Source organism: Amblyomma mixtum, chromosome 8 (assembly GCF_055824585.1).
Source record: "Amblyomma mixtum isolate Tamu chromosome 8, ASM5582458v1, whole genome shotgun sequence".
Classification (NCBI taxonomy): domain Eukaryota; kingdom Metazoa; phylum Arthropoda; class Arachnida; order Ixodida; family Ixodidae; genus Amblyomma; species Amblyomma mixtum.
In genome coordinates this window covers 55,510,884-55,528,011 of record NC_143019.1, presented here as the reverse complement: position 1 = coordinate 55,528,011, position 17,128 = coordinate 55,510,884, and the positions used below count along the sequence as shown (strand labels likewise).

At 48.3% G+C, this 17,128-nt stretch overlaps 1 protein-coding gene across 2 annotated transcripts in view; it reads right to left on the bottom strand.

Moving 5' to 3' along the window:
- Window positions 1–16,632, bottom strand: part of capu (formin protein cappuccino) — a 43,902-nt gene extending 27,270 nt beyond the window's left edge. Inside the window, exons 1-8 of one of the 2 annotated variants that reach the window (XM_089558096.1) lie at window positions 16,316–16,632; window positions 13,280–14,888; window positions 9,526–9,701; window positions 6,869–7,016; window positions 4,373–4,434; window positions 3,161–3,253; window positions 2,130–2,465; window positions 870–1,242 (exon numbers count right to left, since the gene is read on the bottom strand). In XM_089558096.1, coding sequence (XP_089414222.1) covers window positions 870–1,242; window positions 2,130–2,465; window positions 3,161–3,253; window positions 4,373–4,434; window positions 6,869–7,016; window positions 9,526–9,701; window positions 13,280–14,855 — 2,764 coding nt within the window. In that variant the 5' untranslated portion in view covers window positions 14,856–14,888; window positions 16,316–16,632. Of the gene's footprint in view, window positions 1–869; window positions 1,243–2,129; window positions 2,466–3,160; window positions 3,254–4,372; window positions 4,435–6,868; window positions 7,017–9,525; window positions 9,702–13,279; window positions 14,973–16,315 lie in introns of those variants that run through there. The other variant, XM_089558097.1, reaches the window with a different exon arrangement.
- Window positions 16,633–17,128: the final 496 nt, after the last annotated feature.

The window sequence follows — 17,128 nt, the reverse complement described above, 5'->3', positions numbered from 1 at the left end:
GACACGCTTCATCTTCATTCCGTTGAACCTCGAGCGCATCTGCTACGCCGTCACTTCAGCTTCCTCACTTCATGAATCCCACGCGCTCGAGGTCCAATGGAATGAAGATGAAGCGTACCACGTGTGACAATATCAATATAACAGCAACCGAGACCTCCTGTAGGTGAACCCAATACCAAAGAACAAATTTCAGCCAGCGAACCTAGGTCATGAAATAATTTTGATTACTATGATGATGATTTGATTTTTAATGGCGCGAAGGCAGCTTTGACCAAATAGTGCCACTGTTAACATACTTTTTGGTCTGCACAGTGTGGAAGCACCTTTTCTTCAACCATGTCACCCTAAAGAAGTTGAGCACCGGTGTAGTGGAAAGCTTGTGGCTACTGGAAACTGGTGGGTACCCAATGGCTACTCGCCATCCAAATTTTTAAGAGCGTTAGCTCTTACTCATCACGTTTCAAGATTTCGTGGGGTCTGCTACCACCCTGAGATCACAGCGCCATCTGTGGCAGCAACTACTCATCACATTTCGAGATTTCGTGGGGTCTGCTACCACCCTGAGATCACAGTGCCATCTGTGGCAGCAACTACTCATCACATTTTGAGATTTTGTGGGGTCTGCTACCACCCTGAGATCACAGCGCCATCTGTGGCAGCAACTACTCATCACATTTCCAGATTTCGTGGGGTCTGCTACCACCCTGAGATCACAGCGCCATCTGTAGCAGCAGCTAGAAAACAGCACATCTCACATTGAGACTTGTAGGGCCATCTACAATATTTATCTGCGGTTTACTTGGCAACGCAACTGCATTCACGAAGCCAGTCACATTCGTATTCGCAAAAAAAAAGAAAAGAGGGCTTACCTATGGCATACGCATTGTGCCACCCACCCACAGGTGGCGCTGGCAGTGGTGCGGGCCCCATTCCTGGTGGGGGAGGAGGTGGCGGAGCTGGCATGCCGTGGACGGGTGCCAGCAACGGGGGTGGGGGCGGAGGAGGAGGCATGGACATGGCCAGGTATGGGGGTGGAGGTGGGGGCGGAGGGGGTCCGGCCATGCCCATCATTGGAGGAAGAGGTGGAGGAGGTGGAGGCACAGCTCCGGCCAATAACATCGGTGGTGGGGGTGGCGGAGGGGGTGGGCCGCAAAGAAAGGGTGGTGGTGGTGGTGGAGGGGGCGGCGGCGGAGGAGGAGGCAGCACAGCAGCTGTGTTGGTCACGGTGACTGAAGCCAGGCCCTGCGAAAAGACAGACAGGCAGACAATGCTTAGACTATCCCATGCACCCAGCATTAAAGGTGCCCTGAATAGAAATCTGAACTCGTCTTTTTTCTGCAGGAACTTAATTTACACGTTCCGAGCATTCTTAGAAACTGACTTATTGCCCTGTGTGGCCGATTTCCCTAATTAAATCGAATTAACGTCCGGCTCCCGCCTTTATTTCTAGAATCCTCCCCGTACGGTGGGCGGAGTCGGCCAACGCGTGGAGTGTCTTTCAGCCAGCTCCGTGGAGGCTTTGCTTTTGCTTTGTTTTGTTTTTTAAGTTTCCGTGAATAAATAGGTTCATTCGCAGATAACATAGCCGCAAAATAAGCCCACAGAAATAAAGATACGCGCGGACTATTTGCTTCTACAGATTACTATGTATTACTCCGCCGATGGCAGAGCGGCAAGCACCACAGGACTGGGTGAAAGGCACTCCACGCGTTGGTCGACTCCGCCCACCATATGGGGAGAATTAAAGAAAAAGGCGGGAGCCGGACGTTAATTTGATTTAATTAGGGAAATCGGCCTCACAGGGCAATAAATCGATGTTTCTAAGAATGCTCGGAACGTGTAAATAGAGTTCCCGTGGCAAAAAGACGAGTTCAGATTCCTCTTCACTGCACCTTTAAGGGAGAGACTGTACAAAAATTTCAGCGGCGCCTTAATCTGATCAAGAGAACTAAATAGAACTGCAAGATGACAGTCTGCAAGCATGCGCTTTTACATCAGAAAAAAAAAAAATTCCGCAAAGAGACAGCAATGAGGAATTGCACTTCTCCAAGTGCGTCCCCATTGCAACGGGATTCCGATGCAATTAAGTGCAACTTGCAGGAGAGAGGATCAAAGAACGGAATACTCACCGGCTCTTTGCTAGCAGGCAGCTCATCCGTCTGGCACTCCCGGTGACAGGTGTGGACATGCGTCTGAGATTCTTGCGTCGAGTATTCCGGCTCGTCTGTCTGAACCGTGCCCACTGAGAACCTCCACTGCGCCTGAACCCACTTTTCACAGGTTGCCGTTGTGGCGGTCTGTGCCTCGCAGGATCGCAGGGACACCGAGACGGTCTGAACTTCGCAAGACCGTTGTGCAGCTTGTGCTGGGGCACGCAGCTGCACAGGAGCTGCCTGCGGTGCATCCAGGTCGCGCGCCTTCCGGGCCAGTTCCTCGATGCCGGCCAAAGTTTGGTACTTGTCAATCTGGGCAGAAGAAAGGGCAAAAACTTTCTTGTGTATCCGCTGTAACACCATGCTCCATTTCAAAAGGATATTGAGGATAAACTGAAGCGGCCTGTTTTGAGAGGCTACCGCATTCTAATGACAAAGACTACCTTCAAAGAGGTGCTTTGATAAACTCGAAGAAACAGGTATAATCACCAGAGGCCATTTTCACAAGTAAACTGCAATGACGTCTCAGCAGCTACTCTGTGCACTGATCTCTGAGGCTGGGCCACACCACCATTCACTTCCTATCGGTGATCATGGAGTCCTTTTTGTTACCGACAACACGAGTTTTAAGCCGTGGCATGTTGAATTCTGAAAAGTTTTTCTCAGCAATAAATGTACCTGTTGATACTGAATAAACATCAACACAGCCAATAGGGGCAAACAACCTTACTAAGAACAAAAATAAGATGCAGGTGTCTTCGGGTGGCCCTTTAAAGGAACATTTGTAATGCAGCCACAATTAAATTATGGTGATATCAGACACACACTGATTTTGTTTTGTGGTGTGGTTCCTTTCAATTTGACGAAATTCACTCCACAGAACAAACACTGCCTTTAGGAATTTAGTGCTGAAAGGTACTACGGGTTCTTTCCTGAATCCTAGCTGCCTGAACTGAACCTTGGCCAGTTATAAGAGGCAATATAAGGCAGGACGCGATGCTCCGCACCTGTTGCTCCAGCCGAACAACTTGGCCTTCGTAGTCGGTCAGTTTGGCAGCCTGTTCACCACGCAAGGAGAAGAAGGCCAGCTCGTGTTCCTTCTGTAAATGAAAACAAAAACAAAACATATGAGCCTCACTTCAACATAGCAAGGACAAAACTCATCAGTCCACAAGCCCTGTTTCGCAAAATAAAACTACGGCCACTCAAACCCTCAAATAAGATGCAGTAGCTTTTTTTCTTTATAAGGCAAGCAACTTCGAACAAACATCGTAATTCTATAGAGATGAGTAGAAAATGATAAAATAAACTTCACCGAATTGTGCCTGGTCTACCATTTGCAGGACGTGCTTGCGTTCATTTGTCTCTCTCCATGACGCTACTCAACAGAGACTCCAGGCACATTCGAGAAGTGCACACCAGTTGCAACGATTTAAGTGGCAGAGGTCTGCCCAAGTACGGTGACCTCTTCAACCTCTGCAATGGCTTGCACGTGTGTAGGTCTCACCTTTCGATATCCACTGTTGCAATCCGCCTCACCTTACATTTCACTAACCTCTGCTCTAAGGCAGCCCCTACACTTCAGTAAAAGCCCTCCACACAATGCCATATGGGTAAGATATTGGCTCAAATAAAATAACCGCTGTGCACTAAATGCATTCATAGAGACAAAGACAGACACTTTGGGAAATTTACCTTTTATGTCGTGTTCATGCTCTGCTCTTGTCATGCTTTTCTCTTTACTGCCATCATTCCTGCTTTTGCAACCCCCGCATAAAGATAATTTATTGTTTCAAGGACCCCACGAGAAGCAGTAAAGAAATGCTTACTTACTTGCTTATCATTTACTGATCATAAGCACCAATCATGGCCACCTATTACCAAAAAAGTCTCGTAATAATACCACTCCACCTCTTTTTCCTCCTTTTGACTATTTTTACCACCTGTTATCATTTATTGTTAATTTAATGGAATTTTTTTTTTTTTTTGCACACAAAAACGTAGTCATTATGAGCTGCAGGAGTTCTGAATTTTATTTCACATACTGCAAATGAATGATGTCTGACAACAACCAGTTTAGTTAAACAGTTACACATACCGCTGGCAGCGATCCACTGTACTTATTGTACTTTGCCATCTCCCTGGTTGCGGTTAGACACTGAACCTACAATCATTAAGCATAAAGATGAGAGCTATAAAGAAAGAAAGGTGACACGAACCTGTAGCTTCTCCAGCTCCATGCGATGGGCTTTCTTTAGGCTCATAATCATCTGTTGCGCTTCTGCATGAAAACAGGCACATCAAACAAAGCAGTTAGAATACCTGTAGCTGCCACCAGGCAATAGCACGCCATAGAAACACTAACTTAACTGTTATTACAAAGCTTCATGGCAACTACTTAAAATTTTAATATAGCTCAGTTCAGCTCCTACGTTGCTAATGCAAAGTTACTGACCACAGCCGACAACAGCTTTTCTAAGCAATGAAAGGAAACGTACAGGGAGCAGAACCTTGATAATTGTGTCACTTTGCCAACAGTTCAGCTGAGCACGGCCACTAGACAGCTGCACAGTTTTCTTGTCGACCACTGGAGCAACTGGCGCCATCTATGGGAGCTACTTGGAACTGGACACATCAAAACTCGTAATCAACGGGAATGTTTTTGCTGTGGCCCCCAACAATGAAAATGCACATTTATGTAGAACTAACCCTCAAATAATGGTCTCTGGTTTATGGGGCTTAACATCCCAAAGCGACTCAGGATATGTGGGATGCCGTAGAGGGGGGCCTTGGAAAATTTTGACCACCTGGGTTTTTTAACGCACACTGACATCACACAGTGCACAAGTCTCTAGCATTTCACCTTCATTGAAATGCAACCACCGTGGCTGGGATCAAACCCGCATCTTTTGGGTGAGCAGTCAAGCACCATAACCATTGAGCCACCGTGGCGACCACCTCAAATAATGAGTGGTGTTACCAATATACTATGTCTGATGTCTGATGAGGAAACTAACCGCAGCAACCGGGGATTATATTTGCTGTGTGGGAAGGGAAGGTGTGTTTCGGTTTGGTTTGGTTTATTTGGGTTTAACGTCCCAAAGCGACTAAGGCCATGAGAGACGCCGTAGTGAAGGGCTCCGGAAATTTCGACCACCTGGGGTTCTTTAACGTGCATTGACATCGCACAGTATGCGGGCCTCTAGAATTTCTCCTCCAAAGAAATTCTAGCCGCCGCGGCCGGGATCGAACCCGCGTCTTTGGGGTCAGCAGCCGAGCACCATAACCACTGAGCCACCGTGGCGGCGTGTGTTTCGGCTTTGTAGCCTTGGCTTCATTGCCAAGAAAAGTTGTCACTTTCTCGAGAAGTAGTTGAAGTTTAATATCTTTAGAAGAAACGGTTAACTTTCAGTCATATCTACACTTCTCTCTTCCTTGTTTCATCATTGCCAGTCAAGCATTTATGCAAACAAGAATATTTTGGGATGGTAGAATTTTCAAGTTTATAAAGCGTAAAGAAAAAGTTACTGCAGTGAAAAGAGTGAAAATCGTGCACATCTCAAGACCGCATTGCTAATGGTATCACTCCAATTTACGACTAAGCTGCACTTAAAGCTGTCCCTAAATGAGCTCTACATTGTCTCTATCTAGATTATAGTTGCAGAATAATTGTCCATGGACATCACTGTTTTGGAACCACTGTAGTGAGAAACAAAACACAGTTCGAGGTAAATGGGAAAGATGATGAATACTTAAAGGTGCACTGAAGAGGAATATGAACTCGTCTTTTTGCCGCGGGAACTCAATCTGCATGTTCCGAGCATTTTTAGAAACTTCGATTTAATGCCCTGTGTGGCCGATTTCCGTAATTAAATCTAATTAACGCCCGGCTCCGGCCTTTTTTTTTAAATTCTGCCTCGTACGGTGGGTGGAGTCGACCAACGCGGGGAGTGCCTTTCACCCAGTCCAGTGGCGGCTTGCCGCTTTGCCATTGGCGGAGTAATACGTAGTAGTCCGTAGAAGCAAACAGTCCGCGCGTATTTTTATTTCTGCGGGCTTATTTTGCGGTTATATTATCTGCAAATGAAACTATTTATTCACGGAAACCTAAAAAACAAAATGAAGCGAAAGCAAAGCCTCCACGGAGCTGGCTGAAAGGCACTCCCCGCGTTGGTCGACTCCGCCCACCGTACGAGGCAGAATTAAAAATAAAAAGGCGGGAGCCGGGCGTTAATTCGATTTAATTAGGGAAATCGGCCACACAGGGCAGTAAGTCGCAGTTTCTAAGAATGCTAGGAACGTGTAGATCGAGTTCCCGTGGCAAAAAGACGAGTTTAGATTCCTCTTCGATGCACCTTTAACATAAATTAACAAGTTTTTCATAATAGCCCATAGCTTCAGCCAATTTTTTTAAATTTTTTTTTACATGACCAAGGAAACCTCGTCTATGGCATGTGATATTAGGAGGGACTCAGATTAACTTCAAACACTTCGGAGCTTCCATACTGCATGCTGAAATTTCAGTACAGAGGTGCCTTTGCATTTCGCCTGCACAAAAATATAGCTTTTCTAGGCGGGAACCAAACCCTAAAGTGCACGTGTTTCAGCAGAGTACTTTCAGCAGAGCCACCATGGTAGGCGCTGGATGTGAATGCTAGCCATAGGCCCAGCACTACCAATGGTCATTTCTTCTTCCCTCCTCCCACTGGTCTTACCTGCCTCTGTATAGCGAAGGCCAGGCCTATTGTCTCCGTCTGAGTCTGGTGGTGGTGGCCAGTAGTCTGTGGTCAGCTTGCCGGGCACAACATTGCTGACGGGGCATGTTGGCACTTCCGAATGCGTCCAATAGTACATCAGGTCAGGCTGTAGGTGGGAGAGAGGGGGCAAGTGAAGGGATAAGTTTCCGAACTTGTCTTCCTGAAAGTTTAGTGTTTCTGAACGCTAAACACTTCTTTAAATAAAACGTGAAAGACAGCTGGGCTTGGGCCCTAGTAAGAACTGTTGAACAGCACAACAGTGCACATGACTGATGGTAAAAAAAAAAAAAGATATTCTAAGGACGATTACGATTCTCCCTAATGCGAAATTTGAGCGCAGCTCTCTCGGTGTCTCAGGGTCCGTAGGCTCACTGTTTTGCTTTGCTGGGTCGTCAGCCCGTCTGGCAACGATATCAGTTCAATAGCAGCATTAGTTGATGAAGACGACAATGTGCAATGCACAGCGCACAAGGATGTCTATATTAGTCCGATAGCAGTATTAGTTGAACACGATAACGTGCAATGTACAGCGTGAGTGTGTTTCGGCGTTGTGGGTTCAAATCCTAGTCCCAGTCATGGCAATATTTATTTTTATTTATGGTTTGGCTCGCAACCAATGGCGACGACACGACTCAACCCATGAATGGGCGCTTAAGAGCTGTGCTCTAAAAAAAACTTGACAAATGTTAGCGCTATGCTGTGTAATATAAGAAGTCAGCTGCAGCTGCTATGCTTTGCTAAGTGTGCAATGAAAACAATCAACAAAAAGAAGCAACTTCACACATGTGCCACAGTGACAGTCCTTCCTACTCTCCTACACCCCTATCCCTTCCTACACCCCTCGTTGTTCGGACGTCTACACCAACGCCGTGGACCTGGGTGTTCGTGCCATTAACAGCTGTCGCTGTAACACATGACTGATGCCTTGTTGCATGGCACAATAAATGCTCAGCCAGAACCACCAAACTCCCAAAAGCTATCATCATCAGCCTGACTACACCCACTGCAGGGCAAAGGCCTCTCCCATGTCTCTCCAATTAACCCTGTCCTTCGCCAGTTGCGGCCACTGTATCCCCGCAAACTTCTTAATCTCATCCGCCCACCTAACTTTCTGCCGTCCCCTGCTACGTTTGCTTTCTCTTGGAATCCACTCCGTTACCCTTAAGGACCAGCGGTTATCTTGCCTTCGCATTACATGCCCTGCCCAAGCCCATTTCTTCCTCTTGATTTCAACTAAGATGTCATTAACCCGCGTTTGTTCCCTCACCCACTCCGCCTGCTTTCGATCTCTTAACGTTACACCTATCATTTTCCTTTCCATAGCTCGCTGCGTTGTTCTTAACTTAAGCTGAACCCTCTTTGTTAGCCTCCACGTTTCTGCCCCATAGGTGAGTACCGGTAGGACACAGCTGTTGTATACTTTTCTCTTCAGGGATATTGGTAAGCTATCATTCATGATCTGAGAGAACCTGCCATATGAGCTCCACCCCATTCTTATTCTTCTAGTTATTTCCCTCTCATGATCCGGATCTGCGGTTACTACCTGCCCCAAAAGCTATGACAGTCACTATAGAAATAGAAGGTTTTCAATATATGTAACAGGCAGCAAGTTTTGATCATAACAATGCTGAAAGGCACGCAGTATTTGAGGCCCTACTCTGACAGGCTGGTCAACAAGCAGATAACATGAATGTAGTGCCCTATACCTATTGAATCTTTCAGGAATACAAAGAACAAAGTTCCTATGCTGAGCAGATTGCACATGCGCCTCTGCATACTTTTCAGCGTCCCTCAGTAGAGTTCTGAAAATTCTTTTTAAAGATCAGGTCAACAGCTTATATACTACAACGGATAGCCAATAACACATGCCACAGTTGACACAACATCCCGTCTATTTAGCCTTCATTTGATGTGTGTGATGAGTAGTAGGAGAATATGTCTATTTAGGGTAGGTAGTGACAGCTGATCCAGATCATGAGAGGGAAATAACTAGAAGAATAAGAATGGGGTGGAGCGCATATGGCAGGTTCTCTCAGATCATGGCAGTTTACCAATATCCCTCAAGAGAAAAGTATACAACAGGTGTATCTTACCGGTACTCACCTATGGGGCAGAAATGTGGAGGCTAACAAAGAGGGTTCAGCTTAAGTTAAGGACAAGGCAGCGAGCTATGGAAAGAAAAATGGTAGGTGCAGAGAACAAACGTGCATTAATGATATCCTAGTTGAAATCAACAGGCAGAAGTGGGCTTGGGCAGGGCATGTAATGCGAAGGCAAGATAACCGCTGGTCCTTAAGGGTAACGGAGTGGATTCCAAGAGAAGGCAAACGTAGCAGGGGGCGGCAGAAAATTAGGTGGGCGGATGAGATTAAGAAATTTGCGGGAATATGGTGGCCGCGGCTGGCGAAGGACAGGGTTAACTGGAGAGACACGGGAGAGGCCTTTGCCCTGCAGTGGGCGTAGTCAGGCTGATGATGATGATGATGTGTGCGTATTTTTCTCAGTCTCGTCTGAATTTGAATCGGCAGGATTCAACTGTGCTTCGCGGTTCATTAACTCGTCAAAGGAGCAAAAGAGACACGCCAAGCAGCAGCAGCCGCAAGCTGGACACGTACACGGAAGAGGGATTCGAGCGGGGCGTTCTCATCCTCGATTTGGCACAGGACTCCAGCGGCCAGCAGGTGGGTGCAGAACTGAGCTGTCAGCAGCTTCAGGTCCTGTTTGCTCAGCAGAAAGCGCAGGTAGTGGTCCTCGGGGAACGTTGTGCAGAACCAGTTGAGCAGCATCTGGCCTGCAGAGCACATGCAAATACCGTATTTTCCAATGTATAAGATGCGGCTTTTTTTCAAAAATCTTGCAGGTGCGTCCTATACAAGGGTGCGTCTTATATGCGAATTTTTCGACTTTTTTTGTGAGTTCAGAAATTACTCAGGTTCACGTTGAAGCTTTCTTCACCGGAAAAATATCGCTACCAATAACACAGTTGTAACACGGCTATAATACGGGGACCGCCATGCGCAACTTTTTTAGGTGAACTTTATCATGAATCGGCGGGGATGATAACTTCCGGGATCATAAACACACGGCCGTTTCGGAGGCCCCAAGCAAAAGTAATGTGAAATGCCAAAAAGATGGCGACAATCGCGCTTTTCGCCATTGCCAAGACAAGCCGGCATTTTTTTTTAGTCTCCCTTTGCAACTTTGTTTGCTCTGTATACGTAGTACGTGCATTGTGCCAAGAGAATGTTTCAGCTGCATTGCCTCCAGAAAGAGGCAAACTTTTTGATAGCGCATCCGAAGATGAAGACTTCGAAGGTTTTAAGTGAAAATAAAATGTTATGGATGTAAGGAGAGTTCTTTCGTTTTTTTTTTTTTTTGCTAAAACGTGGGCGGGTATGGCATGAGTGTTGCCTTATCGATCACTTAGCGTTGCTTAAGAACTCATAGGTACGGTGCATTTCACAATGGTCACACAAGCATGTTTAATTAAGCCTCACTAGCCTAACCGGGTAAATTGGGGTGCGTCTTATACACGGGTGCGTCTTATATGCCAACTTTTTCAATAATAGCCTGCATATATGGCAGGTGCGTCTTATACACGGGTGCGTCTTATATGCCAACTTTTTCAATAATAGCCTGCATATATGGCAGGTGCGTCTTATACAAGGGTGCGTCTTATACACCGGAAAATACGGTACAGCAACACACACAACCTCAAAACCTCGAAGTTCGACAGTTAACTTGAAAAGATGAAAAAAAAAAATGCCAGCAATGCATTTTCACTGACGGCAGGCATAAGCATGGAATGCTTGAAATGGATATTCTTGTCTATGGAGACACTCAATTGATGTAGCTGATGATGCAAGACTGACAGAGAGGAACAAACAACCAGACACTGGTGTTGCTAGATGCATAATGCTAGGTGCATGACAGTATTAGAGCAAATAACTTTGCAATATTTGTTACACAAAAAAATTTGTCACATAACACCTAAGATCATGTGCTTTTATTTCAGCAAGCATGCTCGGTACAACCATCTAGTGCATCAGTCTTCAAGCCTACAAACCATACTGGTTCATTGTGTTACCACTTAGGAACTTTTTCATGAAAAGTAAAGTTATGGGCAAATGACCAGAGTGATAGGTATGGACAGACAATAAGTTTCTCAATACCAGTTGTTCCATGTGTCACGCTGTTGTTATGGATAAGTTTTCAGCGACAAGTTTTTTTTTTCGCAATTCCTTTCTTAAATAAATTCAAAATGTTTTCAGGTGTTTTATGCTCGAGGAAAGTCGTGTACATGCAGAGGGTACCTTAATTAGCATATGCTGGCAATTTTGCAATGGACTCCTCACAATTGTGTTGCAGCTTTTGCTATTTACCAGCTACCTCCTCTCACTTTACGTGCATTCTTAAAAGCTACATAAAATGACTGCTCAAGCCTTTCCTAGAACAGCAATGCATTATCGCTTGCATGAGCAGCCTTTGGCAAAAAAAGAAAGGGCCCAAGGTATTTGCTTTAAGCTGTGCAGTCAGGCTCCTGTAGTGCCCGCAGACACCCTAACTTTAGGTGAGTAAGGATAAGAGTTCCTCTCACCTTCAAGACGTTTTAGAACATTTGACGCACAACAATCGAGCCATATAGCAGGGCCCAAAACGAAACCCCTTGGCCTCAATACTTTCCACATCGCTGTGCTCTACCTAAGCTGTAGTTCCAGTGTGGTAACAAATATTTTTCTAAGGCCCACACAACTTGCCTCTAACCAAAACGACTTTTACCTTTCATAGTCAGGGCAATAAGCACCACCACTAGCCATGTTTACATGAACCCGACAGTGGCGGGTCGAGTCAGGGGATCGAGATGAGCAAGGTCATCCCAACTCCACGACTGCGTGTTTACATGAATTCGATTTTAGCGAAACTGGTTGAAACTGGTTCAACTAAAGCGACATGAAGTGTCGAGCAGTCCAGCGGGAAAGGAGAGTGGCAGCTTGTAAGATTGCGACGTGGCACGGCTGTCTCGCAGGCGCAACGGCGTAAGCGAAAAACAGGTTCACATTTATCCTCTCCCCTCCCGGTAACCAGGCTCTTCGACTCAATGCTTTTAGAAAGGCAGTTCAAATGAGTTTACCTACCTTCTGCAGGCGAGTTAACTCGACTTACTCTGCTGTTTATTTTACTCGACCCGACAGCGTTTACATGAACCCGACAACTGGTTTTTACCAGACAAGGAAACTCGACTCTATCAAGTTCATGCAAACAGGACTACTGTGGCTGTGAACGTCTTACTGTTATGAAACAGTAACGCACACACTGCAAAAATACTGCTTAACTGAACACGTGAGGAAAACAGTTTCTGTTAAGCAAATTATGTTCACCGAATTTTCCTGCACCATTTGGCTAGTATGAACTGCAAGCACTTCTGCACATTATCTTTTGAGTGTGTAGTGTAACATAGACTAATATACTCTTTTCCAGAGGCCTTATTTAGGAACAAATTGTGATAGTTGTTCACAGTGCTTATGCTTAAAGGGGCACTGACGACAACTGTATAGGGCATTTGTTCTTAGTAACCATTCTCTCTGTGCTAATGGTTGTTTGGTAGCTAATTGCGCATTTATTGCTGAGAGAATTACACTCCTAAATGAAATACTTCTTTTCACCAACACTTCATTCAAGCTCATGTCAACACCGAAAAGGACTCCGTGATCACAACTTGGAAGCAAATGGTGGTGTGTTGCATAGACTCAGGGATCCACATTTGAAAACAGGCTTGACAGTTCGTCTGTGAAAAAGGCCGATAGCAGCAATAACAGTTTTTCATGTTTCCTTGCCTTTTCTAGCATATGAAAGCTCCGTTTTAAGTTAAATTAAGTACAGTCTTCATCGTTAGAACGCGACAGCCTATCTATACAGGCCGACTTGAATTTGTCCTCCCTTTAAAAAGACTAATTGTTCTGTCTGCAGGCAGAATTCGTACGATTCCCACATCACACTAAGACCATCATCACGTGCGTGTGTTTTGATAAGCAAGCCTGCATCGCCGACTATGACCGGCAAAGATATAATTCGTGACCACCACGTTTGATCAGCACATGCGAGAAAATATTCTCAGAATTTCGACCACCTGGGGTTCTTTAACGTGCACTGACATCGCACAGTACACGGGCATCTAGAATTTCGCCTTCATCGGCGGTCGAATTTTGATGGAGGAAAAATTCTAGAGGCCCGTATAGCTGTGCGATGTCAATGCACATTAAAGCACCCCAGGTGGTCGAAATTTACGGAGCCCTTCACTACTGCGTCCCTCATAGCATGAGTTGTTTTGGGACGTTAAACCCCCCCAAACCACACGTACGAACTCATTACCTTCAAATTTTTCGTAAATGCTGAAGTCGAGCTTCTCGGGCACCACTTTCGGTCGGTTCACCTTCGCCTCGATGGCCGCACGATCCAGAGTGAGCGAGGCAACTTTGCGGAGCACATTTCCCGCCAGAGGAGTCGCATCATCGTACGCAGAATGCCGGCGCCCTCCACCGCTCGTCGAACCGGAGCCTGGCCGAGCATCGCCGCTTTCCTCGTTGGCGGCAGCGGGAAGCGGAGTCGTGGAAGGCGCCGAGAATTTGGGAAGGACCACCTTGCGGTGTTGCGTCAACGTGAACGTAGGCGCGGCGTAGCCCGGCGCACTACCAGCTTCACCACCAGCCTTCGAATCACCGCGGCCCAAACCCGTGCACGACGAGGTCGCGCGAGGATAGGCCGCCGAGTCGGCTTCACTGTGAGACCTCACGCGCGACACGGATGAGCTCCGGTAGGAGCAGGGCAGCGTCGCAGTCGCTGCGGACACCGCGGTGGTGACGGGCGCGGACGAGGGCGGGGTCTGGGGTCGGGCAAACACGAACTCGACGTCGTCGCCGAACACTGTCGTATCACTAGCGTTGCTCGGAGATTGCTGCGGCGATGTCTTGGCCGGGGTTTCAGTTTCGGCCGCCCCATCGTCTGCGAGGGCGCCTTCCGCGTCGCCGGGAGTCGGCAGGTGCGAGACCGTGTCGACGTAGACTGATCCCGAAACCGAGCTGTCAGGGCTCGTCGACTCACTTTTTTTCCGGGTCCCATTAACCGCACCCACGTGCGGCGATTCGCCGGCGACGACTTCGGCCTCGACTTTCCCCGAGACGGTACCTGCATCATCCGCGGTGGCTTTCCGCACCGGCTGCGGTGTCTTCCGTACTTTTCCTCTGACGACGTCGCGCCCAAGTCGGAAGAGTCCCGGGCTCCCTTTGGGAGTGTCTCCTGCCAAACAGTCCGTAGAGCCCTTAGCTTTTTTCTCCGCTTGGTGAGCGCTGCTGCTCCCCTTGTTGCCCATGGCGTGCGAGGATGCGTCTCCTACGGGCGCGGCGGCCTTAAGCGAGGCTTCCGGAATGATGCTGCCCGCGTCATCGTCGGCATCGGCCGCCGCTTCACCTGCCGAGGCGACGCGCAGCAGACGACCTACGCCATTAGGCTTGACGATTCTCCGCCAATCGCCGCCCGCCGAGACTGCAGCGACGCTCCCGTCGTGACCACGCCGACCACGCTCCGCCGGCAACGTTTCCGTGACGGCGTCGTCTGCTCCTCCGCCGGCGTCGTCTGCTGCGCCTCGCTTGACTGCAGGCGATGCCGGCGTCGCAGTCCTGTCATTGTGGCCGTCCACCCCATCTCGGACGACGTCGGCGACGATGGGAGGTCGCTTCTCGAGGAAGACCGAACAGCGTGCCGGTGTCGGCAGCCGTCGCTGCAGGTCGCACGCGGGACTGGCGGCAGGTCGCCTGGCCCCTCCGGCGCCGGCCGCAGTCTCCGCGGCGGCGAACCTCTCGATCTCGTCGCCGTACCGCTGGTAGTGGGCGCTCGGTGGCGGGAAACGCCAGAAACGCCACTCGACGAACTCGCTTCTTTCGTCCGTCATGGATGCGACCGGACGCGGTGCTTACGCCTCCACCTGCACGAAAGACACATACATGTATATACGCGTGGTAATGAACGCTGTTGCGACGACGCGACTGCTAGCAGCGGGGCGAGACGAGCGTTTCCGCCGGCAAAAGTAAATTGTATGCGTTTGCACGGCCACGGCCGACTGTCGGCCAATCGTACGCGAGTGATAAGGTTGCAGGACGGCCGATTGCCGGTTTCGAAAACAGCACGTAGTATGACAGGAAGGGAAGATGTGATCTCTGTGTGCACTTGGCAAACGATGTGCATCCCAGAGACCATTCTATCACTCCGTTTATCAGTGATAACGGAAGAAACTCGATAATAATTAAAGCAAGAAAAGAACTCAACTTGAGGCGCGCGCACTCGAGTAGGTAACAATTAGCTCCAATTACAATCGAGCCCAGCAGATAAACGTGTGCATATCGCTAAGCTAGACGAACGTAATCTGCCAAATAAATGTGGCACGGGAAAAATATTAAATAAATGAATGCTTCATACCGGCGATATAAAGCAACCAAAGCGGCCTCGCTGGCTATCTGGCGTGCCCGGGAACCACAGATCTTGTTGTGGTTGTGTCCTCGAATATTATCTCACGCAGAGCAGCGCGCGCTCAGTTTTGGTTAGAAAAAGAACATAACAGCTTGCACATTATAGCTTAAATTCGTCGATGCCCTTATAAGACGGTTTCGAGAGTGCCCGGGGTGTAAAATTCACACTCTGGTGTAAGTCTACATCTTTACACCTTTGTGCGGTCTAGATAGCGTGAGCATTAAAAGTGTCTAGTTTTAATTTTACACTCAGCGAACAACACAAGAGTGCAAAAAGAAAACGAAGTTTTTTTGGATAGCGACATGTTTATCCAGTGCGCGTGTGAAGTGATGCTTTTAATATTACAATGCAACTTTATTCAACTGAGCCTTCGCAGGTCTGAAACGGCAAAAGAAACGAAGCTAAACATATCGCACGTCAGACGTCACTCTAACGTTGTCAGCAGGTATTTCTGCACGTTTACGACTCGCTTATCTCGCCACACCTCTACATAAAATAAACTCGCGCCATCATCGTCGCAATCCCACGCGCCCGTTCAACGGACCGTTTCGAGCTACGTTGGTGGGCGATACCATGGCAAGCGAAAGAGAACTTGTTTTAAGCGGAATGTTTATAAACCGTGAGGAGCTTATTCCCTTCTTAAAACACGAATCAACACAACACAGCGCGCGCCCAGAACAGTTTTACAGATCTCTCGAAACCGGCCGCACGAATTATATAAGCGAAACGGAAGGCAGAGCATGCAAGGTGTCGCCGTAATCTGGCGTCCGTATCGCCACCGCTCGCTTCGCTGGCTTCGTCGCGCAAGTTTGCTGCCGCCGTAAGAAAGCGCTGGCGCTCGTTTCTTTTTAAAAAAAGCGGACGCCCGTTCCACTTGAGACTCACCAGCGGCTTCCCAACTCCACGAGCATCATCCTTGTCCGCAACACGCAGCGGGAACGCACTACACGCAACAACTTTGCGCGCATAAGCGACGATGACGCCAACAACGCAGCGCGAGCGGCGAACCGTCGTTCGGCCGGGGCCAACCGTCTGTCCCGGCGCAAGCGTTGTCCGGTTTCGCCTGCGGAAAGAAAGAAAACATCGAAAATGGCTGCCGGCCGCAGCGCTAGGGTGAAACGACCTTGGCTGGAACGAAGGAGGGAGAGAAAGAAGCGGCTCCGCTTTTCTTACGGCGTTCTTGTTGTCTTTGTGGTTGTTGCTTCGCGAAAAAAAAAAATGCTCGCTGGTTGCAGGTGCCGCTTCGGTATACCTTCGTGAAGAGCGCGATGGCTCGCTCTTTTTTGAGGGGATGATGCGAGCGTCGGGGCGGCGGTTTATTTTTCCTGCATCCTGTGTTGCCTCTCCCTCTACGGGTGCCCGGCATACTGAAAGGCGCAAGTGAGGGGGGGGGGGGGGGGGGTCGGCCATGTGGAACCTCGTCGCATTCGCCCAGCGCTATGCAGGAGTCACGGAGTGTTGTCTGTCGTCCGGTAGTGGTCTGGATGCGGTGGCGGTGGATTTACTGTGCGCGTAGCGTACCGCGGAAGTCCCGGGTTCGTTGTTTTAGCGCGATATATGCGCGCTGGGTCGAATCGCCGCTCCTCCTCTCCCTCGATTCCCTCCCCACCATCTCTCTCCCTTCTCTCTATGGCATAAATACGCTGGGTTACAAGACACCCGCTGAGAGTGTTGAAGACCGCAGACTTCAAAAGGAAA